A 27,465-nucleotide genomic window follows, 5' to 3' on the forward strand; every position below is an offset into this window, starting at 1 on the left:
GAGGAAGGCCCTAAAAAATKGTCAAAGACTGTTCTCTCTGCTACCGCATGGAAAGCGGTACCGATGCACCAATTCTACAACCAACAGGACCCTGAACAGCTTCTACCCCCAAGCCATAACATGACTACCTAATTGTTTAAATAGTTAACCAAATAGCTACACTGACTATGTGCATTGACCCTTTTTGCACTAACTTTTTTGATTCATCACATATGCTGCTGTTAGTTTATTATACGCTGCTGTTAGTTTATTATTTTGTCACGTTATTCCTAGTTATATGTACATATCTAGCTCAATTACCTCGTACCCCTGCACATGGACTCGATACTGGTACCCCTTGTATATAGACAAGATATTACCTCGTACCCCTGCGCATGGACTCGATACTGGTACCCCTTGTATATAGACAAGTTATTACCTCGTACCCCTGCACATCGACTCGATACTGGTACCTCTTGTATATATAGACAAGTTACTTTTATTATTACGTGTTTTACTTTTCTATTATTTCTCTACTGTCTTCCTCTCTGCATTGTTGGGAAGGGCCCTTAAGTATCCATTTCACTGTTAGTCTACACCTGTTGTTTACGACCCAGTTTCTACCCCCAAGACATAAGACTGCTACATAATTGTTTAAATAGTTAATGGATGTCAGAAACACAACACCTGCCCGAGACATCACTGAGACATCACTGAGACATCACCGAGACATCACTGAGACATCACCGAGACATCACTGAGACATCACCGAGACATCACTGAGACATCACCGAGACATCACTGAGACATCACCGAGACATCACTGAGACATCACCGAGACATCACTGAGACATCACCGAGACATCACTGAGACATCACACTCTTTTCCCTTCTTTAGCCCCTGTTTCTTGTTTTGTTTTAATCTCTGTTTTTTCTTTAGTTTCTACTATTGTAAAGCACTTTGGGTCATTGAAAAATCGCTATATAAGTCCCATGTATTATTATTATGTTTAGGTCTATTGTCTGAGATACATGTAGTTTGATAGTGTGTTGTCTAATTATTTTCTTATTAATATATTATGTCATTCGTGTTTGGGAAGATTGTCTATAATTGAGAATGAATAAATAACCTTCCATATGTGAAAAGGTTCTAATTCGATCMTTTGAGTTGATACATTGATTAACTAAATGTAGTTCATTGATCCCTAGAGAGGGAAATGCCATCAGCATAGSCCAGACTTTCAGATGATGTTTCATATCAGGCTACTGATCAAGTACAGCTGAAAGAGGCACAGTTTCTCCTGCCTAATGCCTTCCCTGCTCAAGCTCTGGTTTCAGCCAGGTCACACCAGATGGTCCTCAGGACGTCAGGAGATGTCTTCAAGACCGGCCACTAGGGGCAACGTGAGCCCCTATTACTGTATAGTAATACAATTATCAATAATTGATTGGACTTATACAATGCTTTTTCTAGTCACCCAAAGTGCTTTATGGGGGAAGCTCATCTCATCCACCACCAATGTGTAGCACCCAATGTCTTGCGGCAGAATGATCACCACACATCAGCTATCAGGTGGAGAGGTGAGGAGTGATATATACCAATTAGTAATGAGGGGGATGATTAGGTGGCCATGATGGAAATGGGGTCAGGTTGGGAATTTAGCCAGGACACCAGGGTTAACACCCCTACTCTTATGATAATTGCCATGAGATCTTTAGTGACCACAGAGAGTAAGAACACCTGTTTAACATTCCATCTGAAAGACAGCATCCTACAAAGGGTGATGTCCCCATCACTACCCTGGGGCCTTGGGATATGATTTTAGGGGTAATTCCTCCTTCTGGCCCTCCAACACCACTTCCAGCAGCATCTGATCCATGGCTTAAGCCACCAGCTCTGGCTCCGAAGATTGCGCCTTCAATTCCAGTGCTAGGGACTTGTTTTTATTTTTTTCTGTCCCTAACCTTAACCCTTACCWAACCAGTCAAAATTCATGCCTAAATTTAACTGTCAAGTTTTTCTGTTTTAACCCTATCCCAAACCTTAACCCTTACCTTAACCAGTCGGAATGAATGGCTAAACTGAACCATCGAAATATTGAAGAGATTCTGTGAGATCTTGTTGCTAATTTAGCAGCACTGAGCTTCATCTAACCTGCCTGTCTCCCATAGAGATAGTTAGATGACACAACATTGTAACTGTTCTATTATGGCATCTGTGAGAGCATGGGCAGTGCCATTGAGGCAATCTCCATTTTGAAGTAATCAATTATCTTCTTCTACTACTTCTATGAGTTGGTAAACAAACTGGAAGGGTGCATACTACCACTTTGAGTGTGTTGTTTGAACAGGTATAAAGCCAAGGTTGGCCGATTTATTGCCACTGGAGTTATACTTCATTGGCTGAACCCTCCTGGTGACCTGGATGGAATTATGTGATCCTTCCTTAACCAATAGGAAGTCCCACCCAGTTGACTACTTMAAAATGGCGAAAGTCCTCTAAAACKRGCTTTTGGGAAATGGAGTCCTCTATGTATCTCTATGCTCCCTCATCAGAACAATGGGGCCGGGGTAATTGTATCACCTCTGGGTAAAACACTCGGGTTAGTAGACGATTACACCACTCCTGTTACGATATATCTACCTCGTTAAAGGTKTGCCTATACATGAGAGAATTCTGTTTTCATCGAGTGAAAAGCGCGCCAGACCGGTGCGTCAACTGCGAAGGAAATATCGAGTTGCAGTTCGTGACTGACAGCGGCAGCTGAATCTTCTCATGAGACCTGGGCGGCTATGGTGGTGTCCCTGCCTAACCGATGTGAGGAGCACACATACTTTTAGAAACTCGATGACAGCACAACACTCTCTCCTGCGAGCTGCTGTCATTCGGAAGAGTACTGTCACTGGAGGTTGACCTTCGACTAGAAGACACAGTTGAGAAAAGGAATTCCTTAGCCTATATATTTCATCAAGATAAGAGGTAGCTAATCTTCGTAATCCAAAGCAAGTGRTTAGGGGGTGACTAGTAGGCTATGGGAGCATTATGCTTTCCCGAAAAGGACTGATCCCGGACGACTACTTGCTGACCCGCTTGGCTGAGGATGTCCAGCAGCCTAAATTCAAGGCGTCAAAAGCGCGGAAGGCTCGGTTCGTCGCCAAAAACGGAACMTGTAATGTGGCCCACACGAACATTCGCGAACAGGGACGGTTCCTACAGGATGTTTTCACCACTTTAGTGGATCTAAAATGGCTTCACTTACTTATMATTTTCACTATGTCATTTCTGTGCAGCTGGCTGCTGTTTGCAATGGTTTGGTGGCTCATTGCCTTTGCGCACGGCGACCTGGATCAAAAGGGTGACGACTTTGTCCCGTGCGTGACGGACATCCACTCCTTCTCCTCTGCGTTTCTTTTCTCCATAGAGGTACAGGTGACCATCGGGTTCGGGGGGCGCATGGTCACAGAGGAATGCTTGTCTGCCATWGTGGTCCTYATCATTCAGAACATCGTGGGCTTGYTGATTAACGCCATMATGCTGGGGTGTATCTTTATGAAGACGGCCCAGGCCAACCGGCGCGCCGAAACGCTGATCTTCAGCAAGCACGCCGTCATCTCCATCCGAAATAACAAACTGTGCTTTATGATCCGTTTAGGGGACCTGCGGAAGAGCATGATCATTAGTGCCACCGTGCGGATGCAGGTGGTAAGGCGCAGCACCACTTCGGAGGGCGACGTGGTCCCCCTGGACCAGATAGACATTCACATGGACAACCCCGTGGGGACCAACGGTATTTTCCTGGTGGTCCCTCTCATCATATGCCACGTTATTGACAAAGACAGCCCGCTCTACGAGCTATCGCCAGCGGATTTACAAAATAATGATATCGAGGTGGTAGTGGTGCTGGAGGGGGTGGTGGAGACCACGGGTATAACCACCCAGGCCCGTACATCCTACCTGTCTGAGGAGATACTGTGGGGGCAGCGCTTTGTGCCCACTATMTCCGAGGAGGAGGGCATGTATGCGGTGGACTATTCTAAATTCGGTAACACAGTTAGAGTAGCGACACCCAGCTGCAGTGCCAAGAAACTGGATGAGAAGGGAGGCATCGCCAGGTTTAAACTGCACGAGCACGCTACCCCGCGGCCGTCGGTGAGAAGGCGGCGGCTCTCACTGCGCATGAAGCAATACAGCACCATCAGCCCGCTAGCCTAAATAGCCCACTTTTACAGGTATAAAGGAGTTGCCATTGCATTTTGTATATGAAAGTAATAGATTTTTATTACCTATTGAATTTTAATGGATCTTTTTGTAATACTACAGAAATGAAATGTTTATTATGTCCTAGCAGTGTTATTATTCTGTTCCATGGTACCCGAAGGGTGTGCAGGCCTTTTTTCTTGCCCAGTCCTAACACCTGCTTCAACCAAGGACGTGATTAGCAGTAGCGTGCATCATGGGTAAAAATCACTGCGGAAGCCAGAAAAAAAGATCGATAACCTGCTAGTTCATATGCCYTGMGACCGTGATATAGGCCTAARGAAAGGAAAGGGGGATACCTAGTCAGTTGTYCAACTGAATGTATTCAACTGAAATGTGTCTTACGCATTTAAACCAACCCTCTGAATCAGAGAGGCGAAGACAATAAGAAGACAGTGGCAGAATAAATTCCACCGCACCATTGTTTCATCACAAAACCGGGGGGCAACCTCTGTCGGGTGAAGCCTACAAGGCATATCTCACGTAACAAACAGTTACATGATCATCGTCAAGAAAGGGAATGTTTCCGACATTTTCAGCCTACTAAACAACCATGGAGAGTTATTGCAAGTTGCAAAGAAAACAGAAGCTGCCTCCACTATTCCAGCAACATTTCATCATCATCAAATCACCTATGCTTAGTCTAATACAGTGACAACCAAAAACAATTTAGTCCAATCAACATAAGATACATATGATGTGGCTGTCCATGGTTCTGATKTGTGTGTGTGCAAGCAGAAAAAACATGTTGGCTCAACCTACTTGTAGAGTAATGGAGTACCATAGTATGAGTCATAATATCCAGAAAACCTAGCAGTCAAACAAGRAAATGGTTCCAATCGTTTTTCCACCATACATTTTTYCCCATAGGGGATTTTAGAAACACTTAAAATAAGGGCTGTGCTTTGTGTAGGTTTACCCAGGAGTGACATTTTGATAACTGTAAATCTCTCTAGGACAAGGTGACTTTTATCAAAAAATTTGCCTGTATTTACCCCACAAAAATAAAATACTAATTAGCTGATGTGTCTATCAGAAAGAACTACAAATGCAATGATCTGAACGAGACTGYYGAATCAAGGCAAAGMATCTCTGGATTAACTATGTAATGTTAGGTAAATGTAGTAATTAMTAAATTGGCAAAATGTCTTTAAATTGACAATTCTGTCAACTGTCTTGTGCAAAAGTTTTAAATTGACACAATACCTGTTAGTAAAACTGTCAGCTAGAGGTGACATGCAGGATCTTGCAGGGATTCTTGCTTGAGAAATKAATCTTTGCTAAGAAGCCATTTTTGTTTCTTTTTGACTATTTTATATGAAAATAATCACAGTAAGGTGCTTACTTGTTAACCCAAAATTTGAAATGGAGATAAAAATGTCTGCACTGGAACTTAAAATAAATAGAATGGTTAAATTAGCATTATCTAGAGCCCCCAGATATTAGACTTTTGTTGCATTTAAAGCTGCAATATGTAACTTTCACATAGAAATATGAGTTATAGATCTGTCACTCATTGAAAACAATTCTAAGAAGTGCAGTGCACCTTTAATGGGGCTCACACACACACTCCCCCCTGTAATTCATACTCAGCTCTGGCCTAGAATAAAAACCTTCACAGCCTGTGRGTATAGTAAAGACCAGGATCAAAGAACACTGTATTTTGTAGCCTAATAGCCATATAGCTCTATTATGGACTGCAATGTGAATGCAACATTACCTGAAGCATTAGGTGATTTTAGATGCCTGAATGTCTTGTTTTAGCAATCCCACAATATGCATGTATCAAATACATTCTTAATCCGGGTCCTAAATGAAAACATATGCACATGTATGACCGAATGCARTTTGATAGATTTATAACATTATACAAAGTTATGCAAGTACTGTATCCAGTTGAGAGGCAGAGGCCAGTGTGTGTGTACTGGTACCCAAACCTCCCACTGAAGAACTAGCCTCCTGCAGGCTTTCCATCTGGCACTGCATTGAAACCAGTAGAACTGACACTGTGGCCCTCGAGGTCTTGATCACTGCTGATCTATATAATGATGCTCTTGTATGGTAAAAATCACTATGGTTTTTGATAGTGTTTATGCAAAGCTTSACTTCGGCAATAAAGAGGAAACGCCTGTTGAAAAGCACTTGACATGTACTGTGTGTGTGTGTGTGTGTATATATATATATGGATGATATGCAGAGGAGTTTCCTTGAAAAAAAGTGACATGTTTTCCGTGTCATATTTCTATGCGTGTCACACATCATCATCAGGTTGACAGAAGACAACATGAGACCCAGCGGCATTTATGTATTTTATTCGATTATAATCAGCAGAGCTTAAAATATTAAATTGCTTTTAACTTAGTTAATAATTAAAATACATAAAAATGAAAGCCAGAACTGAAGAACCCTGCAAATAAAACAAAATTAAAATAAATAAAATAAGAGAATAAACCCTCCTCGACACAGAGGCTGTCTGATTCCTCTTTCCACTCTCTGTACAGTGAAGATTGAAGCAGACCGTGCACTTTTCTATATATGTGTAGGATAACATTTTTCATTAACTACTTTCCTCTTTGATCATTTAGAAGGGAAAATAAAACCCCGAAAGACAAGGGGCTGGGCTGGGGGGCTTCAGCATTACAGAACAGTAAAGCACACCACACTCCTCCTTTCCTCTCCTCTTTCTGGGCCTGCAGACATTACCAATGTCCTTGTCCTTCTCCTGTGCTGCTAGAGAGGGCAGGGTGGCCAACGCTCCATCACACCGCAGTTCCCTGGGGAAGAGGTCTCCACTCTCCACCAACCTCCCCTGTCACCAGACATGGGCACCCGTCTGTCTGGTCATATTAAATATCTTACATAGAATTTTGATATCTTCTTATCTCCCTGTTTGCGTGGCAGTGCCACCCTATGTCTATACTGCCCCCTATGGGTGGCCTCTGGGACAGGGATGTTAAAGAGGGGTTCCTCAGGTGAATACATGACTAAAGTAATATGAGAATGACAACTGTAATATTGAAAGGACAGAGTAGTTTTGTGGACAGAGAGAGAGCGAGGGTGGGAGGGAGAGAATAATAGCAGTGACTTGTGTTCTCTCTGGTCCTGAGTAGGAAGCGCTTTAATCAACCAGATTAACAACTCAAACAGTGATTGGCTAGTATTGTCCCACTAGGTAGTAACCTGGCTCCCTATAGACCTTCCCCCTTCAATCCTCCCAGCACTAGGCAGGAGCGAAGAGCCAATACTCATTGTTGAGTCACCTTTTCTCCACACAATAACACTGTACAATAGTACGTTCAAGCAAAGCAGTCACCATCCTGAACTGTACTTTAGGCAGAGAACAGAGGGAGAGAAGGGCAAACAGAAACACTGTCTCAAATGAGAAAAACAAATACAACTGAATAAAACTTTTCCAACAGAATAAAATAAAAGTCAAATAAAACCAAAATTAAAATAAAAAACATTACATATTTGTTCCTAGTTTAAATTGCAGAGCAGATGGGAGGGATTTGCCCCTGGAAGGAACACGCTCACACCAATTCCTGTTGGCGTGACAAAACCCCCCCCCCCCCCCTCAAATAAACCTTCCTTCCGGCTGGTTGGTGTCAGTGAAATATCAGGTTAGTGGAAGGTTTCTAAGTCCTGCTGCTGGAGCCTGAGGTCTAGGAAGGGGACCAGGAACGTTTCCATCTCTTCTCTATCTTAATCTTCTACCGTCTTCTTCCCGGGGCTGCTTGTCACGGCAACCCCTGCTCATCTCTCCGTCACGTGGTTGTGTGAGGAGGGGGAGGGGGCCGAGTTAGGGGAGGAAGGGGCGGCGGGTGCTGGGGTGGGGGGCACGGGGGCGCAGAGGATTTCGGACAGGTCGTCCATGATACAGGTCTCCTTGGGGTCGACCAGGTTGAATTCCCTTACGAAAACAATGAAATGTGCGTACAGAGTGTTCAAGTGACCCTGCAGGTCCAGAGCCACTGTCTCCTTAAAATGAGCCCAGTAGAGGTGAGCCAGGACGTGGAAGAGGTACCGGCAAATCTTCTTTACCAAAGAGTCAAACGAGTTGGGGAACTCTTTGCCTGCACGGAGAAAGAGAGGAGAGAAAAGGGAGAACGAGCATGGTTAAAAATATTGTGGTCTTTTTTAGTTGGTTTGTCATTGCCAAGCTACTGTTCCTAAAGTCCAAAAATAATTCAAGGACTTGTASTACTTGAGACATTAGAGGGCAGCAACGGCACAGTTCACAAAGTCCCCGCTGCAGTGTGACGTCAGAGGAGAAGAGGCTACAGTAGTGCCGACTGACCACAGCGCGGCTCTGCATGTCTGGAGTGGACCAGAGCTCAACTCACCATATTTCGTAGGGAAGTTTTCCTCTTCTGTGACCAGCTTCTGCACCAGACTCATGACGAAGTCGACGTACTGAGGGGCAGTGCATTTTGTCTTCTTCCCCCTCTCGTCATACCAGTAGTATATTCTGGACACAAACAGAAAGACAGAGTGGGTTATTTTTCTATGTCGCTACTGCCTCATGTGTACATACATGCGCTCTGAAATGTACATGATCTAGGCTGTTATTCCTTCATCTAGTAGTGATTGCTGACAAGTCATCTGATCTTTAACAGGAACAACCTGGTAGGTTAAATTCCTACCTACATCTCATTAATCATCTCTGGTAAAAGGATGAGTACGAACTGAGGCATCTTTCTTGCACGGCAAGGTGCTTTTACAGAAACTCAAAATGGCTGAATCATTCACTTCATAATGTTGAAAGATGGAAGACACTAGTCCTATGTGAGAGCCCCCACATTCACAGCATTTCCTCAACCTGAAACAAGACCAAAAGTAATTTTAACCCAACGTGATGAATGACTGAACTGTGTTTTAGATTTTATACTCTCCCCGACTATCTAGGTTTTATTTAAGTGATTAATAGTGCTAAGATTCTCTTTTTAAAATATTTTTTTATTTGTGCCGGCCACGATTTAGCAGTGTGTGTGGTGGGGGGGTTGTAACCTATTGTAAATGGTAGTTTGCAAAAAATAAAAAATAATAATCTATTCTTCCAAAACTGCAGCTCATGGTTGGAACACATATACTCCTACTTTAATCAACAAGTCCCTTTAGAATCTGTGACAGAGCTGTCCCTTTAGAATCTGTGACAGAGCTGTCCCTTTAGAATCTGTGACAGAGCTGTCCCTTTAGAATCTGTGACAGAGTGTTCCCTTTAGAATCTGTGACAGAGCTGTCCCTTTAGAATCTGTGACAGAGCTGTCCCTTTAGAATCTGTGACAGAGCTGTCCCTTTAGAATCTGTGACAGAGCTGTCGTGATTTAACAAGGAATGTAGCTTGTCTACAGTTTTTTTTAATGCAGCACTCGTGCAGCACGCGTCTGTGTGTGTAGAGGGAGAGGGCGGATGGAAATTGAGTGAGACATGTAACAGAGGGGAAACGTAGGGAGAAGAACTGTGACTTGGCTAATACACATAACAAATGGAAAGAACACGTGTAGTAATGGTCGTCTTTGCGACAAAGTTTCATCGACCTGTTCGGGCAGCTACAAAACAGATTCCAAATGCCTGAAGCCTACTGTATGACTGCGATATAACTTCATTGCCCCCTTGCGGTCATACCACGCAATAGGATTTCATGTGGCATTTTATTAAAATGCTCTTATTGTTTTAACGGAAAACGGGTACAAAAAAAATATCCATTTGTCACATCCCTAGTGTGGATCTGCCAAACAGGCCTCCGGCCCAGCCAACCCCACCACCTCTTAAAATAGACATGTTTGCATATTTTCATTCCAGTGGACTTAGCRAACCCCCTGTCCTGGCCCTTCCATTTCCTGATTGGGCCGAATTCCCTGCAGTCTCGGAGTAACACGACACTGATCCCCCCAGTCACACGGCCGCTCACTCTGACTGGTCAAACATTTCCGGAGAGGGGTGACCCAGTTAGACGGTGGTTGTAACTGAATGCYGCCCCTCAGGGCTAGCCACGGGGTATCATGAGTTAGCAAGGTCAAATGGCAAGTCAGTGAAGCCGCCAAACAAAGCTAGCATGGCTAGCATGACACAGGCAACCAGGGAATACTGTACTATAGCTAGCAGCGGGATAGTGACGCTAGGCTGGGCATGAGCGCTAAAGGGGTCATAAACTACAGAACACTTTCCCACAGACACCACAAGTCAAATAAGAKAACTCAGGGAAGGACCATCTAAGAGTTAGCAAGGTCAAAGCTAGCATGGCTAAAGCAAAAGGGAAACAGAGCTATCAGTAGGATAGCTATTAACTAATGAAGCTAGCAGGGTATGGTAGCTGACAGGCTGGCAAAACTAAAAGGGGTAACTGATCTAGCACAGGCACCAAATGAGGCCTAGGGCAGAGCTAGCAAGGTCTGTAGGAACTACCTAGGTCAATCTAAAAGGCTAATAGCTTTTAAACAACGGTCGCACAATCTCAAAGCTAGCTAGAACGCAGGTAAAGGATGGATGGAGTAGTGAGCCTTTTTGGTTGAAAAGACGTTGAAATATGTCTTTCAACCAATTGTGCTCACTGGGATGGTTGTGTTAGCACTAGCAGCGTGGTCTGGGATTACACATCCTGACTGTACAGCATCCACTGAACCTGCAGGAGGGACTTACTGACCACAGGCCCAGAACCAACACCAGGACTCCACACTGAGGACTTACTGACCACAGGACCAGGTCAAGGACTCTACGCTGAGGAGATTACAGCACTAACACTCACTGGCTAACACACCACACACACACAACACACAACACACACACACACACACACACAACACACACACACACACACACACACAACACACACACACACACACACACACACCCAGCACACACACACACACACACACACAGCTCCCCACAACACAGACTGACACACCCCACGCTACCCAAAAACAAACTGAACACATCCAGGTACCCCAAAACAGACAAGCTTACAAAGACTGACAAGCAGCCCACCAAAAAAACACCACCATTCACCCACCCACGAAAAATGGGCTTAGATAACTACCAAATGGGCCTGTTCCCATAGCTCATGGAAAGTTCCCCTAAAATAGCTTAACAATGCCTGGGGCAAGAGGGCATGGACCGTGACTGTGTCTCAGTTGTGAGATGGATGCGTTCTGCAGGCGGAGGAGAAAGGACGGGGTACTGTTACTGTGGTACACCATTAGACTGACTGCCTGGCTGGCTGGCTAGCTACAGGACGCCTCCGCATAAACTCAGCAAAAAAAGAAACGTCCCTTTTTCAGGACCCTGTTGCTCAAAGACAATTCGTAAAAATCAAATAACTTCACAGAACCATAACAATTAATGAACATGCACCTGTGGAACGTCGTTAAGACACTAACAGCTTACAGACGGTAGGCAATTAAGGTCAAAGTTATGAAAACTTAGGACACTAAAGAGGCCTTTCTACTGACTCTGAAAACACCAAAAGAAAGATGCCCAGGATCCCTGCTCATCTTGTGTGAACGTGCCTTAGGCATGCTGCAAGGGGATGAGGACTGCAGATGTGGCCTAAGACAGCGCTACAGGGAGGCAGTGGCAGACACGTGTAACAACACATGCACAGGATCGGTACATCCGAAGATCACACCTGCGGGACAGGTACAGGATGGCAACAACACTGCCCGAGTTACACCAGGAACGCCAATCCTCCAGCAGTGCTCAGACTGTCCGCAATTAGGCTGAGAGAGGATGGACTGAGGGTTGTAGGCCTGTTGTAAGGCAGGTCCTCACCAGACATACCGGCAACAACGTCGCCTATGGGCACAAACCCACGTCACTGGACCAGACAGGACTGGCAAAAAGTGCTTTCACTGACGAGTCGCGGTTTGGTCTCACCAGGGGTGATGGTCGGATTCGCATTTATCGTCGAAGGAATGAGCGTTACGCCGAGGCCTGTACTCTGGAGCGGGATCGATTTGGAGGTGGAGGGTCTGTCATGGTCTGGGACGGTGTGTCACAGCATCATCGGACTGAGCGTGTTGTCATTGCAGGCAATCTCAACGCTGTTCGTTACAGGGAAGACATCTYCCTCCTTCATGTGGTACCCTTCCTGCAGGCTCATCCTGACATGACCCTCCAGCATGACAATGCCACCAGCCATATTGCTCGTTCTGTGTATGATTTCAGGAATGTCAGTGTTCTGCCATGGCCAACGAAGAGCCTGGATCTCAATCCCACTGAGCACGTCTGGGACCTGTTGGATCGGAGGGTGAGGGCTAGGGCCATTCCCCTCCAGAAATGTCCGGGAACTAACAGGTGCCTTAATGGAGGATTTAGGTAACATCTCACGGCAAGAACTGGCAAATCTGGTGCAGTCCATGAGGAAGAGATGCACTGCAGTACTTAATGCAGCTGGTGGCCACACCAGATACTGACTGTTACTTTTGATTTTGACCCCCCCTTTGTTCAGGGACACATTATTCCATTTCTGTTAGTCACATGTCTGTGGAACTTGTTCAGTTTATGTCTCAGTTGTTGAATCTTGCTATGTCCATACAAATATTTACACGTTATGTTTGCTGAAAATAAACGCAGTTGACAGTGAGAGGACGTTTCTTTTGTTGCTGAGTTTATATTACAGCTACAACCCTCGTTGGAAACACTGGCGGCATCGGGTTCATGGGGTTTGCTTTTGGAAATGTACTTCACTACAATATTGCACACTTTGTACATCCACCTCTATTTAGCTGTTTGCTACCATGTAGCCTATTATTGTAACCTAACAATAGGCTTAACCATACAGGATTCCTTCACATGCTTGACACAGAACATCAACTTCTCCCACTATTTAGGGTGTGGGTACCCACAGTAGCAAAAAAGGTGACAGCGGGTGTGGAAAAATACAGTAACGTTAAATGGGGTCAACCCTGTAACATGTTAGTCACCTGACAAATCTGGCATTTCTCAACGGCTTCTCCATTGTTTGTTTTTCCTCTGTCATTACCTCTCCGTGTTTGTAGTGTGGTTGAGCCTAAATGTGTGGATCTGTTTTTTTACGGTCCTATAACTAGGTGTAGGTGAGGGCGGCCTCTTTCCAAAGAGAAGGTCTCACAACAAGACGCCACCTCGCCCCGACAGGGTCAACTCAGTGGGTAAATACTCAAGTCAACCTCCTCCACTCTGCTAGACAGGGATGAATAGGCCTCCATGTTATGTCTAACACTTGTTTTACTAGTGCAGCGGTAGGCCCTGCCTTTGTACCGAGGTAGATAAACAGGAGCTCTCTGTACAGAGTATAGGTATTCCTTTATGAACAACGATGGCTGACGGTGATATTTGACGACCCTGTTTGGACTTCTGAGCTAAACTATCACAGTGCTGGTACAGTGATGACTCATGTTCTCCCATAATGACTTCTATATGTTTAAAAGGGTTTTACGACAGGGACAATAACTATTAGCTAGATAGTTCCTTCTTGTTACGTTGGCATTGGAACGCACAGAATTAAAATCTCCTCAGAACTGTTTGATCTCTGCTCTCTATCCTCACTATGCACCAGTCCAGACAGGAACACTGTGTTCAGAGACCTCACTACGCACCAGTCCAGAAGAAAAACTGTGTTCAGAGGACCTCACTACGCACCAGTCAGACAGTAACACTGTGTTTCAGAGACCTCACTTACCGCAACAGTCCAGACAGGAACCACTTTGTGTCAGAAAACCTCACTACCGCACCAGCCCAGACCAGGAACACTGTGTTTCAGAGACCTCCACTACCACCCAGTCCAAGACAGGAACACTGTGTTCAAGAGCCTCACTTACGCACAGGTTTCCAGACACGGACACTGCTCAGAGACCTTCACTACGGCACCAGTCCAGACAGGGAACACTGCCTCAGAGACCTCACTATTGCAACCAGTCCAAGACAGGAAACACTTGTGTTTTCAGGACTCATCTATGCACCAAGTCCAGATCAGGAACACTGCTCAGAACGACCTCACTATGGCACCGTCCAGACAGGAACACTGTTGTTCAAGCACCTCACTATGGCACCAGTCCAGACAGGAACACTGTTTGTTCAGAGGACCTCACTATGCACCAGTCCAGGACAGGACACTGCTCAGATACCTCACTATGCAACCAGTCGCAGACAGGAACACTGTGTTCCAGAAGACCTCACTACGCACCAGTCCAGACAGGAACAGCTGTGTTCAGAGACCTCATACGCCACCATTCCAGACAGGAAACACTGTGTTCAGAGGACCTCACTACGCATACCAGTCAGATCAGGAACACTTGTGTAGAGACCCACTACGCAAATATGATATGGCGTCCAGACAGGAACACTGTGTTCCAGATACCTCAACTATGCACCACTCCAGACAGAACACTGTGTTTCAGAGACCTCCACTACGCACCAAGTCCAGACAGGAACACTGTTCCGAGGACCTTCACTATGGCACCAGTCCAGACAGGAACACTGTTCAGAGACCACTACCAAATCAGAGACAGCTCGGACCTCATAGCAAATAGTAGACGACTGGCTCCATATCCATATGCACCAGGACTAGGAACACATGTGTTCAGAGACCTACTAGCACCAGTCAGACAGGAACACTGGTGTTCAAGAGACCCTCCACTACGCACCAGTCCAGACAGGAACACTGTGTTTCAGGAGACCTACTAGCACCAGTCCAGACAGGAACACTGTGTTCATGAGACCTCACTACGCACCAGTCCAGACCAAGAACACTGTGTTCAGGAGCCCTCACCTACGCACCAGTCCAGACAGAACACTGTGTTCAGAGACCTCACTACGCAACAGTCCAGACACGGACACCTCGCTCAGAACCTCACTCCCCACAGTCCACAGGCCACTGTGTCAAGCTCACTAAAGCAGACAGAACACTGCTCAGAGACCTCACTACGCACCAGTCCAGACAGGAACACTGTGTTCAGAGAGACCTCACTATGCCCCAGTCCCAGACAGGACGACTAGCTCAGAGACCTCACTATGCATCCCAGTCCAGACGGAACACTTTGCTTCAGAGACCTCACTATTGCACAGTCCAGACAGGAACCACTGGTTTGAGACCTCCACTACGCCAACCAGTCAGAGCAGGAACAACTCGTGTTCCAGGACCTACTACGCACCAGTCCAGAAGTGAACTTCTGCAGAGACCTCACTACGCACCAGTCCAAGACAGGAACACTGTGTTCAGAGACCTCACTAGCACCAGTCCAGACAGAACACTGTGTTCAGAGACCTCACTACGCACCAGTCCAGACAGGAACACTGCCTCAGAGACCTCACTACGCACCAGTCCAGACAGGAACACTGTTTCAGAGACCTCACTACGCACCAGTCCAGGACAGGAACACTGTGTTCAGAGACCTCACTAGCACCAGTCCAGACAGGAACACTTGTTGTTCAGAGACCTCACTACGCACCAGTCCAGACAGGAACCACTGTGTTCAGAGACCTCACTACGCACCAGTCCAGACACGAACACGTGTTCAGAGACCTCATCTAACGCACCAGTCCAGACGGCAACACTGTGTTCAGAGACCTCACTACGCACCAGTCCAGACAGGAACAACTTGTTGTTCAGAGACCTCATCTAGGCACGCAGTCCACAGGCAGTGTTCAAGGACCCACAACAGCAACAAGAAACAGACCTCAGAAAAGGCTCCGATGTGATTCGAAGAATACTCTCAGCATATTCCAACATTTCGCTCACTAACATTAGATTAAACTCTAAAGTTCTCCACTGTACAGAAAACACAGACACACACACACAGACAGACAGAGAGCCAAACAAGACAGAGACGCAGAGAGCCAGGACAGAGAGCCAGACATGCAAAGGCAGACAGACAGAGAGTACAGACAGCAAGAGCAACAGAGATAGACCAGCAGACCAGAGACGCAGAGAGCCAGACAGAGACAGAGACCCAGACAGACAGACAGAGAGGACAAGACAGACCTGACAGAGAGAGACGCAAGAGCAGAGCGCAAGACCCAGCGAGCCAGCAACAAGACGAGCGAGCCAGACAGACAGCAGTAGCACGAGCCGACTAGGACAGAAGTCCAGAAGATCAGCAGACAACAAAACAACAGAAAAGACATTAGGGAACAGTGAGTACAGCCCTGTGGTCAGGAGCTCTCCTGCTTTCAACAGACGGTCTGTTGCCGTGTCAGCGCATCCTTGATAAATTATCCAATGGGTTGTGAGACTTCTGATAAATAACCCAATTGGAGGCCAGAGAAGTGATGAATAAACCAATGGTGGGGGAGATGACTTACGTGTTGCAGGCCGTCATGGCTTGACAGGTGTCCCCAGTACAGAACTCTGAGATGGTGCTGTACTGCAGGTTTATTAGATTGAAGAAGGTTGTCGCTGAAGGGAGAGAAGAGCAGCACACTCAGTAATACCCACAGTCTGCTCAAGGCCTAGCCTCGTCAAATAGTCTACATACATCAAATGCCTTCAAATACTTAGGCTGCTAATTTGAAGTATTTGATATGCTATTTGATCCAAGTAAGTACTGTTCTTGAACACAATAATTCTGCAGTGTAAAGTTTACAGTGAATGGAACAACAAACCCAATGTTTTGTTGACGATATTTCACGTCATATGCAACACTTTGAACTGTACAGTTGTGCCCCAGGTATAGACAGAGAGGGAGGAGGTTGGAGGTATTGGCAGGTTACTGAACTGTACAGTTGTGCCCCAGGTATAAGACAGAGAGGGAGGAGGTTGGAGTATTGGCAGGTTACTGAACTGTACAGTTGTGGCGCCCAGGTATAAGACAGAGAGGGAGGAGGTTGGAGGTATTGGCAGGTTACTGAACTGTACAGTTGTTGCCCAGGATATAGACAGAGAGGGAGGAGGTTGGAGGTAATAGCAGGTTACTAGACTGTACAGTTGTGCCCCAGGTATAAGACAGAGAGGGAGGAGTGGAGTATTGGCAAGTTACTGAACTGTACAGTTGTGCCCCAGGTATAAGACAGAGAGGGAGGAGTGGAGGTATTTGGCAGGTTACTGAACTGTACAGTTGTGCCCCAGGTATAAGACAGAGAGGGAGGAGGTGAGAGGTATTGGCAGGTTACTGAACTGTACAGGTGTCCCCAGGTATAAGACAGAGAGGGAGGAGTTGGAGGTATTGCAGGTACTGAACTGTACAGTTGTGCCCCAGGTATAAGACAGAGAGGGAGGAGGTTGGGAGGTATGGCAGGTTACTGAACTGTACAGTTGTGCCCCAGGTATAAGACAAAGAGAGGAGGTTGGAGGTATTAGCAGGTTACTGAACTGTACAGTTGTGCCCCAGGTATAAGACAGAGAGGGAGGAGGTTGGAGGTATTGCAGGTTACTGAACTGTACAGTTGTGCCCCAGGTATAAGACAGAGAGGGAGGAGGTTGGAGTATTGGCAGGTTACTGAACTGTTGCCTCCATTCATGACTGGTATTTTTTCGCAACTTCTTTGGGCAAATGTTTGTGGCCAAAATGAACAGACAGTTCACATAAAAAGTAAGCTCTGGAAAAACATTCTTCCCAAGACGAGTGCCGTTTGAGTTCCAAGGCAAATTCTATTAGTGGTTGATACGAGTCGATACGCACGGGGCTCGGCCTAGTTGCCTAACTCCCTGATTTCACGCAGAAAAATGCAGTCGCAGGCTAAAACACGTTCCATTTGTTTTTACATGATGCGGTTTCTCAACACAGACTTCTAAAACAACCCACAGTGAGAACACAGGGTGTTTCAGGACATACAAACCCCCAGAGAATATGCCTAAGATGCCTGTAAACTATCAACAGCAGATATTCTTGTATAGTATAATGTTTAAGATAATAGTTAACCGTTTGGGGAGAAGACACTAGATAAAAACACTGTATAGAACAGGCAGTGGATCGTCAATGGAGGATGTAGCCATTTCAACCTGCAGGAAATTACAGGGGTTCAGACACTTCCAGAGGAGATGTCTAAGATGGAGATGCCTGATATGGTGTTGTTGTTCTTATAGAGTCATTATATAACGTAAGGAGCTGAACCTGGAGCTAAACTTCTTGAGGATTTAGCTGCAGTGCTATTATAGAATACACATCCAAAGAGAAGACAGTGAAAAGGCAGAACCGGGGAAATATAAGTAAATCTGTCGAGTGTTTAGCTTTCTGGAAGCGTTATCTTGTGTCTGGACAGACTAGTGGAATCTCAAATATGACCCAAAAATGTTTTAATTGTGATTAGCTGCTGGTAACTCACTGTTGCTGGCGAGCCATTCGTTGAGGTCTATCTCCCTGGGCAGCAGCACCAGCTCTTTCAGGTCGAAGTCCACCACGCGTACTTTAGTGAACTCCGCCTCCAGATACTGCTTCTTCTCTTCCGCTGGCGGCTTCTTCCCATTGGGCTTCGTCTTAGACTTCCTGTAGGGGACAGGAAGAGGAAAGGGGACAGGTTAGAGCAATTCACAGGGACATTCACAGACTAAAGAGGACATTTTTAGAACTCTTCAGTTTGACTCAAATCAAGGCAGGGACTGCAGCTAGCAACTAAAGTCTTACATTGCAGGTGGGTGGTTTCGGATGCATTAAATGCACGTTAGCGGAAAGTGGACCTGAATATGTAAACAGCCTTTAGCCACTGCTAACAGACAACCCTGTGTTTCACACTCACAGGTCTGCGCCGGGGTCACCGTGTCTCTCCCACTGTGGGATTTTGAGCCCGCTGAGGGCCATGCACCCAGCTTTTTGTTCCAGTACCTGACCCAGAGCATGACTCCTGACCTGCCGTTAGGACCAGTTACCACACAGTTAGCCGCCTACAGCGCCATGTACTTCCAGCACTATTTTTTAGCAGGGGACTGTCATATCACACTCCCACTACACTTCCAGGTCCAAAACCCTCCGCCCCCCCACCTGAARATCTTGTTCACTAATACAGCCTATCCAGGGGTTGAATGGGTTAATAGGCTAGTGAAACAAGTACAGACAACGGCAGGGTTGTGGGACAATGCAGGCCCGGCTCAATTGAAGGAAAGACCATTAGAGCACAGAGGTATTACGTTTGTTTTCCTATTTTCTGGCATCCCTCTTCATGGCAGTCAAGTGTTCAGGGTTTAACATCTTGGGGTTTTCACTGAGCTCTGACTTCTATTGAGTTTCAGTGTCCCACTCTAGAACACGATTAGCATTCCAACGGCTTAATTCCTCGCTCCCKCTTCATTATTTCCATTTCTCGCTCTCTCCCTCTCTTTTTGCTGTCTTCAGTTTGGGTTTGTTTAAGGACAGGGGAGTTTCACTTTCTGCCCTGAATTTATTGCGCCTCTGTTGACCTTAATTTCCACCATCCACCCCCTCCAGTCCACAACCTGTCTAAACACAATATAACTCCCCCTCCCATGTGTTCTTGGCTCTAGCCTTTCCCTCTCAGATCCTAACTCCTGGAAGACTGGCGGAGGTCCAGAATCAGGAGGAACAAAGTGAGAGCAGTGTGGCTCTGATGACAGTCTGGCTCCTGCTGAATAATCAGAAGCATACATCTGTGCTTCCAGTTCCACACACACATTGAAAGACAGAGGAAACTACCTTTACATGTACAGATAATGTCTAGAACGTTCACTGACAACTTTTCATGTTTGAGGACTATAACCAACCTCTACTGCAGGTGTGTCAAACTCATTTTGCTACGGGGGCCGAATTGAAAATGTGTTTYATTTCCTTGCCGTCAAAATTTGGAAAATAATTTCCACYAGACATMATGTTGSGAATTTTTGATGCTCCCTGACTGTCTAGCTTTAATTTCACAAATTCTTACCGAGCCGGACAGTCAAGAAACTGTATGTATATAGGTCCATTATCCTTCTACAGTTTTAGACATTTAAAATGATATTGAGTTTATATGTGTGTATATATACACACACATAAAAAACAATAAACACTGCCATTCAAAAGTTTGGGTTCATTTAAAAATATCCTTGTTTTTGAAAGCGCATTTATTGTCCATTAAAATAACATCAAATTGATCAGAAATATAGTGTCGACATTGTTAATGTTGTAAATGACTATTGTAGCTGGAAACGGCAGATTTTTATGGACTATCTACATAGGCATATAGTGTATGTAAACTTCTGACCCATCAGTTAGGATCACCACTTTATTTTAAGAATGTGAAATGTCAGAATAATAGKAGAGAGAATGATTTATTTCAGCTTTTATTTCTTTCATCACATTCCCAGTGGGTCAGAAGTCTACATATACTCACTTAGTATTTAGTAGCATTGCCTTTAAATTGTTTAACTTGGGTCAAACATTTTGGGGAGCCTTCCACAAGCTTCCCACAATAAGTTGGGTGAATTTTGGCCCATTCCTCCTGACAGAGCTGGTGTGACTGAGTCCGGTTTTTCAGTTCTGCCCACAAATGTTCTATAGGATTGAGGTCAGGGCTTTGTGATGGCCACTCCCAATATCTTGACTTTCTTGTCCTTAAGCCATTTTGCCGCAACTTTGGAAGTATGCTTGGGGTCATTGTCCATTTGGAAGACCCATTTGTGACCAAGCTTTAACTTCCTGACTGATGTCTTGAGATGTTTCTTCAATATATCCACATAAGTTTCCTGCCTCATGGTGCCATCTATTTTGTGAAGTGCACCAGTCCCTCCTGCAGCAAAGCACCCCCACAACATGATGCTGCCACCCCCGTGCTTCACAGTTGGGATGGTGTTCTTCGGTTTGCAAGCCTCCCCCTTTTTCCTCCAAACATAACGATGGTTATTATGGCAAAACAGTTCTGTTTTTGTTTCATCAGACCAGAGGACATTTCTCCAAAAAGTTCTATCTTTGTCTCCATGTGCAGTTGCAAACCGTAGTCTGGCTTTTTTATGGCGGTTTTGGAGCAGTGGCTTCTTCCTTGCTGAGCGGCCTTTCAGGTTATGACGATATAGGACTCGTTTTACTGTGGATATAGACACTTTTGTACCCGTTTCCTCCAGCATCTTCACAAGGTCCTTTGCTGTTTTTCTGGGATTGATTTGCACTCTTCGCTCCAAATTACGTTAATCTCTAGGAGACAGAACGCATCTCCTTCCTGAGTGGCATGACAGCTGCGTGGTCCCATGATGTTCATACTTGCGTACTATTGTTTGTACGGAGAAACGTGGTACCTTCAGGCGTTTGGGAATTGCTCCCAAAGATGAACCAGACTTGTGGAGGTCTATAAATTCAATTCTGAGGTCTTGGCTGATTTATTTTGATTTTCCCATGATGTCAAGCAAAGAGGCACTGAGTGTGAAGGTAGGCCTTGAAATACATCCACAGGTACACCTCCAATTGACTCAAATGATGTCAATTCGCCTATCAAAAGCTTCTAAAGCCATGACATAATTCCCTGGAATTTTCCAAGCTGTTTAAAGACAGTCAACTTAGTGTATGTAAACTTCTGACCCACTGGAATTGTGATACAATGAATTATAAGTGAAATAATCTGTCTGTAAACAATTATTGGGAAAATGACTTGGGTCATGCACAAAGTAGATGTCCTAACCGAAAACTATAATTTGTTAACAAGAAATGTGTGGAGTGGTTGAAAAACGAGTTTTAATGACTCCAACCAAAGTGTATGTAAACTTCCCACTTCAACTGTAATATATATACCAGCTCTATGGTCTGACTCACTGTCCCGAGGACTAGAGGGCTGTAGATTAGAAATGAGAGACACACACAAACCAGCCCTGGTCAGTTCTTGAGCGTTACTGCGGTACCAGGATGGTGACAGCTGTCCAGCTGGTCAGGCAATGAGATTGACTTATAGAGAGAGGCAGAGCATAGAAGGAGAAAGTGAGGGTCATTGACAGAGCCAACAGCTGTGAGAKCCAGTCAGCCAGWCAGCCATGCAGCTGTTGAACCCACAACTGCCAGGCCCCTATAAAGACCTCCAATCAAATCGGAGTTGGTGAATTTGGTTATTGAATTAAAAAAAGGATTTAAGACACACACACACACACACACACACACACTCTGCATTCCTCCCAGATTAAGACAGGCCCTCTGTGAGTGTTCAGTCCTGTCTGTTTCTCCTCCAGAAATCATCCTGAGACTTCAAAGTCATGCACGCAAAAACCTTGACAAATACACACACACTTCAAGTAGTCTGATTGAATAACCCATTAAATGTTGGCTAGACTAGGTCCCTGAACACTATCATTTGAGTCCCAGTCTTAAGAGACCCAGCTGGTGAGCGTGACTACATAGTCTATGGCATGCATGGTTTCCTCCTAGTACCAGACAGTGCCAACTTCCTGTCCATTCACCAGCCAGACATGACTGGCCTTGGCCTCTGGTCTGATCTAGCCTGGTGAGCAGGATGCATACAATGCCTTTTATGGCAAAGACCCTGCCTGGGAGAACTTCACCAAGAGCAGGCACAGTCCTATGTGAGTATCAGGGGAGGGGTGCTAGCAGAGAGGAAGTTCTCTTTATCCTAAAATAAACTAATTGCTCCAGAATGTACCTCCTTGTACCACACATATGTGGGAAGGAGGCAGGGTTTGGAAAATTAGGGAAAAGGCGAGACAGGAAGTGGCTTAGTGATACAGAATGTTTTCAAAAAGGGAAAAAAAATTGGCCAAGAGGGCAGAGAAAGATGACGAGAAAGGCTTGAGCCAGATGAGAGGTTAAAGAGGGCAGTGTAAGGCCTCAGGCTCTTGACCCTGGACAGGTGAGTCTGTGGTCACAGAGAGGGAGAGACAGGTCGACATGAAAAACAGAAGAGGGAGAATAAAGAGGGAAATAGAAGGGGAAGAAAAGAGAGATTCGTTAATAATTAGCTAGGAGTGTTATCTGCAATGTCCCAGMCTTTAAATTAGGCCAGGAAAAATCAGCCCACTGGTGCATGGGAAGACTGGTGTAGCATGGTAAAATAGGACCTTTCCCACCTCAAAGAAGTGGTAGACTGTGACAAACTCAGGAAGAGGAGGACAGAGTGAGCGTGTTTGTGTTTCTGGCAACTTCTGTGGATCGTTTCAGAAGTAGACCATTCAGTGCCTGTGACCATCACTCWTCAAGCAGAAAATCCACAGGTTTATCTACCACTGTGCAAACAGTGTCAGCACAGTGAGTGCAGTTCCCAATGCTCCTCATCAGGAGTCCACTAGTCTCGTAGGCCTGTAAGAAAAAGGCTGTGTGGCTGCCGAACGTGCAGTGTTCAAGACTAAAATAGATAACCCACTAAGGAGGCAGACTTCTGGCAGGTACAACACAAGACTGGCTGTTACTGCCCCAACAACCGGCTTCCAATTAATAGCATCATCATCATCATCATCATCACTTGGGAACACACATTACACAATATGCAGAGGAATTAGCTGGAAGTGTTTTGACTGTATGCATTATGCTAACAGTCCTGGATTTAAGTAGGCAACCTTGGAATCGAGTCACATGGCCACTTTGTATACATGGCTAACTCTTTAGTTATCACCTGAACAATGAAACATGCACCAATTCCACCTACACTGAGGCACGAACACACTGCTACTTTAAAGGCTTGGAACGAGAGGATTTCCTCATTTGTATTAGATTGCATAATGCAGTGTGCATTAAGCACATTTGTTATGACTTACCCCTTTGCTAACTTTACCCATGTATTTACTTTCCCCTCAGTCAGTGTCACCTGCTTGCCAAGCCCAATATTGCACAACTGTTGCTTAAATTGCCTGGTGAATTTGGGAGGCATCTAACAATTGGCATATGGAAGTTGTTAATGCAATCTGTGACAGGGAACAACATTCAGCATCCATCCAATACAGTTACCGTAAACAAGATGGCTTCCAGCACACTGAGCACAGCTCTAGGATCAGCTAACCCWCCCCAAAAACCCTCAACAAAAGAGGAAAAACACATTGTCCTCATGATGGTTGAGGTTTTGATTTAGGGAGAAGAACTTGTGCTTGGAGCGTAAACAACAAAGTTATGCCAGACAATGTGAAGAGTTTTYCCCCCCGGTTCTCTCTGAAGAGTAGCGATGATGGATTTCTGAAGCGTCTACTGAGCATGTTTCCATGTAGCCCTGGTATGTGGAGGTGAACTCCGTCCACACCAGAGAAACATGCTGCTTTTCTTACCACCTGGACTTAATGCAGCACCAGTCGACCAGCAGTGTTTTCAGTGGAAAACCACCCGACAGTATTTACAGTGACGACAGAAGAGACAAGACAACATCAGGAACAGAGGCGTAGATGTTCTTGCTGTACTGTTTGGACCAGCAAAACATTAACCTGAACARCAACCCTGGCAACAAAGCAAAACAACCCTAAGATAAGTCAGAGGCCAAAACATATTTTACATTTTATTTCACCTTTATTTAAAAAGTGAATCAATCCAAAGTAAAAAAGGTTCCTTTCTCCTGTTGTGATCGGACGTTGGCATTTTAGTCATTTAGTAGATTGCTCTTATCCTGAGAGATTTACAGTAGTAAGTACATACATTTACATATTTGTTCCATTGGCAGTTTTCAGCCCAACTGTAATAGAGGATCAATACGTGAGCAAGATGCTTSAGCCCTACTGTTCACACTCAGCTCTTCTCCATTTTGTAAGGACAGACTTTGGCTTGAGGATATCAGCTTTAGATTCCTTGATTCCAGTTAGACCTACAGATCTATTTCAGCCATCTAAATTGACTATACTTCTCAATGGCTCTTTTCCCTGAAAAACCACAGACCGAGGAGGTGCAGGCCGAGCCAGCCGAGCCATAACTGGGTTATAAAGATACAGGAGTAAGTGCAGAAATCTCCACACGTATCATACTCCGATAGTCTCGGAGGAAATGTGTAACAATGGCAGTCTTCTCTCTGATTTCTTCTACTTTCAGAAGTCACGGCCAAACTGTCCTGAGGCCTGTTTGATGCAAGTCTTCTATAGCCATGTGACGTCTGTTACATCGGTTTTTCTTATTAACCTTGTTGAATGTACTTTCATGCCATGTTACCCACAGTCACATTCATTTCCCTTCACGGCACAGAAGATCACTTGACTTGACAGAGGCTCGCTTACACAATGTGTTGGAGGCTCGAGGTCCCTCCTCCCCATGCCTCTGTGCTGCCCCGTGCCTCTGTGCTGCCCCGTGCCTCTGTGCTGCCATAAGGTTACTTACAAGCATCACTCTGTTCACTACATGCGTGTGTGGAGTGGGATTTTTGGAGCAGCGGACACCTTTTGGCACCATGAACAACTCGCCGTTCCCACTGCCATTCACAACGGGCGACAGCAACGTTTTTTTTGTTTTGTCAAGCAAGAAAGAGTCGCCTTCCCTTGCTGGTAGTAGCTAGCTGGCAGCCTGGCTAGGTGATGTTAGCCTGGCTACAAACATAGCAAGCTAGCTAGCCTTTTAGCTTCCCACATCTCCATGTGAAATAATCAGATTTATATATATTTTTGAAATATGCCCTGGCAAATATTATTCTACTTTCTGGTGAAACCTCAAACATTATCCCAGTTTGATATGCTGCTTGTGTATTCATTCCCATATCAGCTAAAAATAGAACATCATGTTTTGGTCATGATGAGGAAAAGCACCTGGCTAGCTAGTTGGCTACAGCAGGTTCTACCATTTCACGCCCTTTCTGTGACGAAAAGCGACACTGCAACAACGCGCTCCGCATATAGCTTCTCCGTAGAGCATGGAGTAAGCTATCGGACTAAACCCCATTCAGAGCACCACTGACACAATGTAGGGTCATCAACATCACAACGGACGTGTGGGAGAGAGGAGAGCATCTTCGGGGCCTAGCCCCCTCTGGTCCAGTATTCCACTAAGGTATCCTTCCTTCATTTCCTTGAAGTAATTACTGATTTCACAAGATGCAAGGTTTCCGCCACACCTTGTTCACCTATCCCGTCATATCAGATCACATCAGTGATTACATAAAKAGGGATTTTTCATGTACTCAAAGTCAGGATTTCATTGTGCAGTCTTCTAACAAGCCCTAGTTATCCTAACCCATACATCTCGACATGAATTTACCCAGTTCAACCTCAATGTAACCTGCCTCTGTATTCAGCCGTTCCACTATTGAGGAAACAAGGTTGGGTAATGTGTTTTCTTCCCTGTGAGCTGAGAACTAGACATACTGTAGGCCTACTTATTAACTTCATATAACCGTTTTCTTCTTCTTCCTCAAACGTCACTGGAAAATCCCCTTGGTCTTAAAAGCAAACTTTTAAAGGTGGTACGTGTAGGTAGGCTACATGCATCAACCAATTTCAAATCGCTGTGGTATTCTAAAGTAAACTAAGTTAGGCAAGGGTATGAAGAAGAACTTGTCGTTACCTGTTAGGTTTTACAGATTGTTATCCGCTACAGTAATGTAGGGCAGACCCCATTTAGTCCACTGGTTGATTGTTTGGTTGATAGGCTGTTGGTCGACCGAGATTTCTTCAGTTGAGCAGTAGCGACAACAACAACAACAAAAAATCTATATATAGAGTGTACAAGAGACCAGTCTGATTCGTGCATGTCTGAGTGGACTACTCCATTGTGGACGTGGGGATTGCACTCTAAGACAAGTGCTACTGAAATTGTATATGGTTATATTACATAAGAACAATTATGCAACACTAATAAAAATAATATTTTTATAACAAAATGCGCTTTCTCCCGCATTGGCTAGTGGTCGCTGTCCACAGTTCTGAAAACACATCAGAACGCTGTTGAATTTGCACCTTTTCCTAGAACATGTTGCTATGTGCATAATTGCAAAGTTAACCAGCATATTGGTGTGGAGAAGAATGCAGCGGAGGCAGCAGCAGAATGAGTAATAGACAATAAGGCAATGGCTGTTTTCTCTAAGAAAAAAGTGAGGAGAGTAAAACCAACTTAATTAGGTCTATAATCAATAGCCTAACTGTTAAATGTGCCTGGCTTTATAAATGATTTATTTATAGAAATAAGACAGAACCTGCTTCTGTTGCCTGTTTGAGTGTTTGTTTAATAGCCTACTGATTCCGTGAGCACCAAGCCTCATGCAACGACATGTCATGTAAACAATCACAAATGTGGCTGTTTTTAAAATGTGGCTGTTTTTAATCTTTGCTTTGCTGTAATAAAGGCTTTACACTTTGTATCCGTTAGGACAGGCTCTCTGGTATTATTTCATGTATTTAGTGTTGTTTACACCGTTCCACACTGTCAGAAAAAGTAGATTGTAATTTAACAGCACCTGTTTGGCACACATAATATGCACGCAGCACTCACCTTATTTTT

The 27,465-nt window shown here is 45.0% G+C and overlaps 2 protein-coding genes across 5 annotated transcripts in view; one reads left to right on the forward strand and one right to left on the reverse strand.

Moving 5' to 3' along the window:
- Positions 1-2,516: 2,516 nt before the first annotated feature.
- Positions 2,517-6,383, forward strand: LOC111971967 (ATP-sensitive inward rectifier potassium channel 11-like). The gene has a single exon (XM_023998759.2). The coding sequence runs from the start codon at positions 3,023-3,025 to the stop codon at positions 4,190-4,192; it is 1,170 nt and encodes a 389-aa protein (XP_023854527.1). The 5' UTR covers positions 2,517-3,022; the 3' UTR covers positions 4,193-6,383.
- A 150-nt stretch (positions 6,384-6,533) lies between these two features.
- Positions 6,534-27,465, reverse strand: part of LOC111971968 (MOB kinase activator 2) — a 102,114-nt gene continuing 81,182 nt past the window's right edge. For all 4 annotated transcript variants that reach the window (XM_023998763.2, XM_023998762.2, XM_023998761.3 and 1 more), the window contains exons 2-5: positions 18,476-18,636; positions 16,517-16,610; positions 8,581-8,705; positions 6,534-8,310 (exon numbers count right to left, since the gene is read on the reverse strand). In XM_023998763.2, coding sequence (XP_023854531.1) covers positions 7,991-8,310; positions 8,581-8,705; positions 16,517-16,610; positions 18,476-18,636 — 700 coding nt within the window. In that variant the 3' untranslated portion in view covers positions 6,534-7,990. The remainder of the gene's footprint in view (positions 8,311-8,580; positions 8,706-16,516; positions 16,611-18,475; positions 18,637-27,465) is intronic.

Source organism: Salvelinus sp. IW2-2015, linkage group LG13 (genome assembly GCF_002910315.2).
Source record: "Salvelinus sp. IW2-2015 linkage group LG13, ASM291031v2, whole genome shotgun sequence".
NCBI lineage: Eukaryota > Metazoa > Chordata > Actinopteri > Salmoniformes > Salmonidae > Salvelinus > Salvelinus sp. IW2-2015.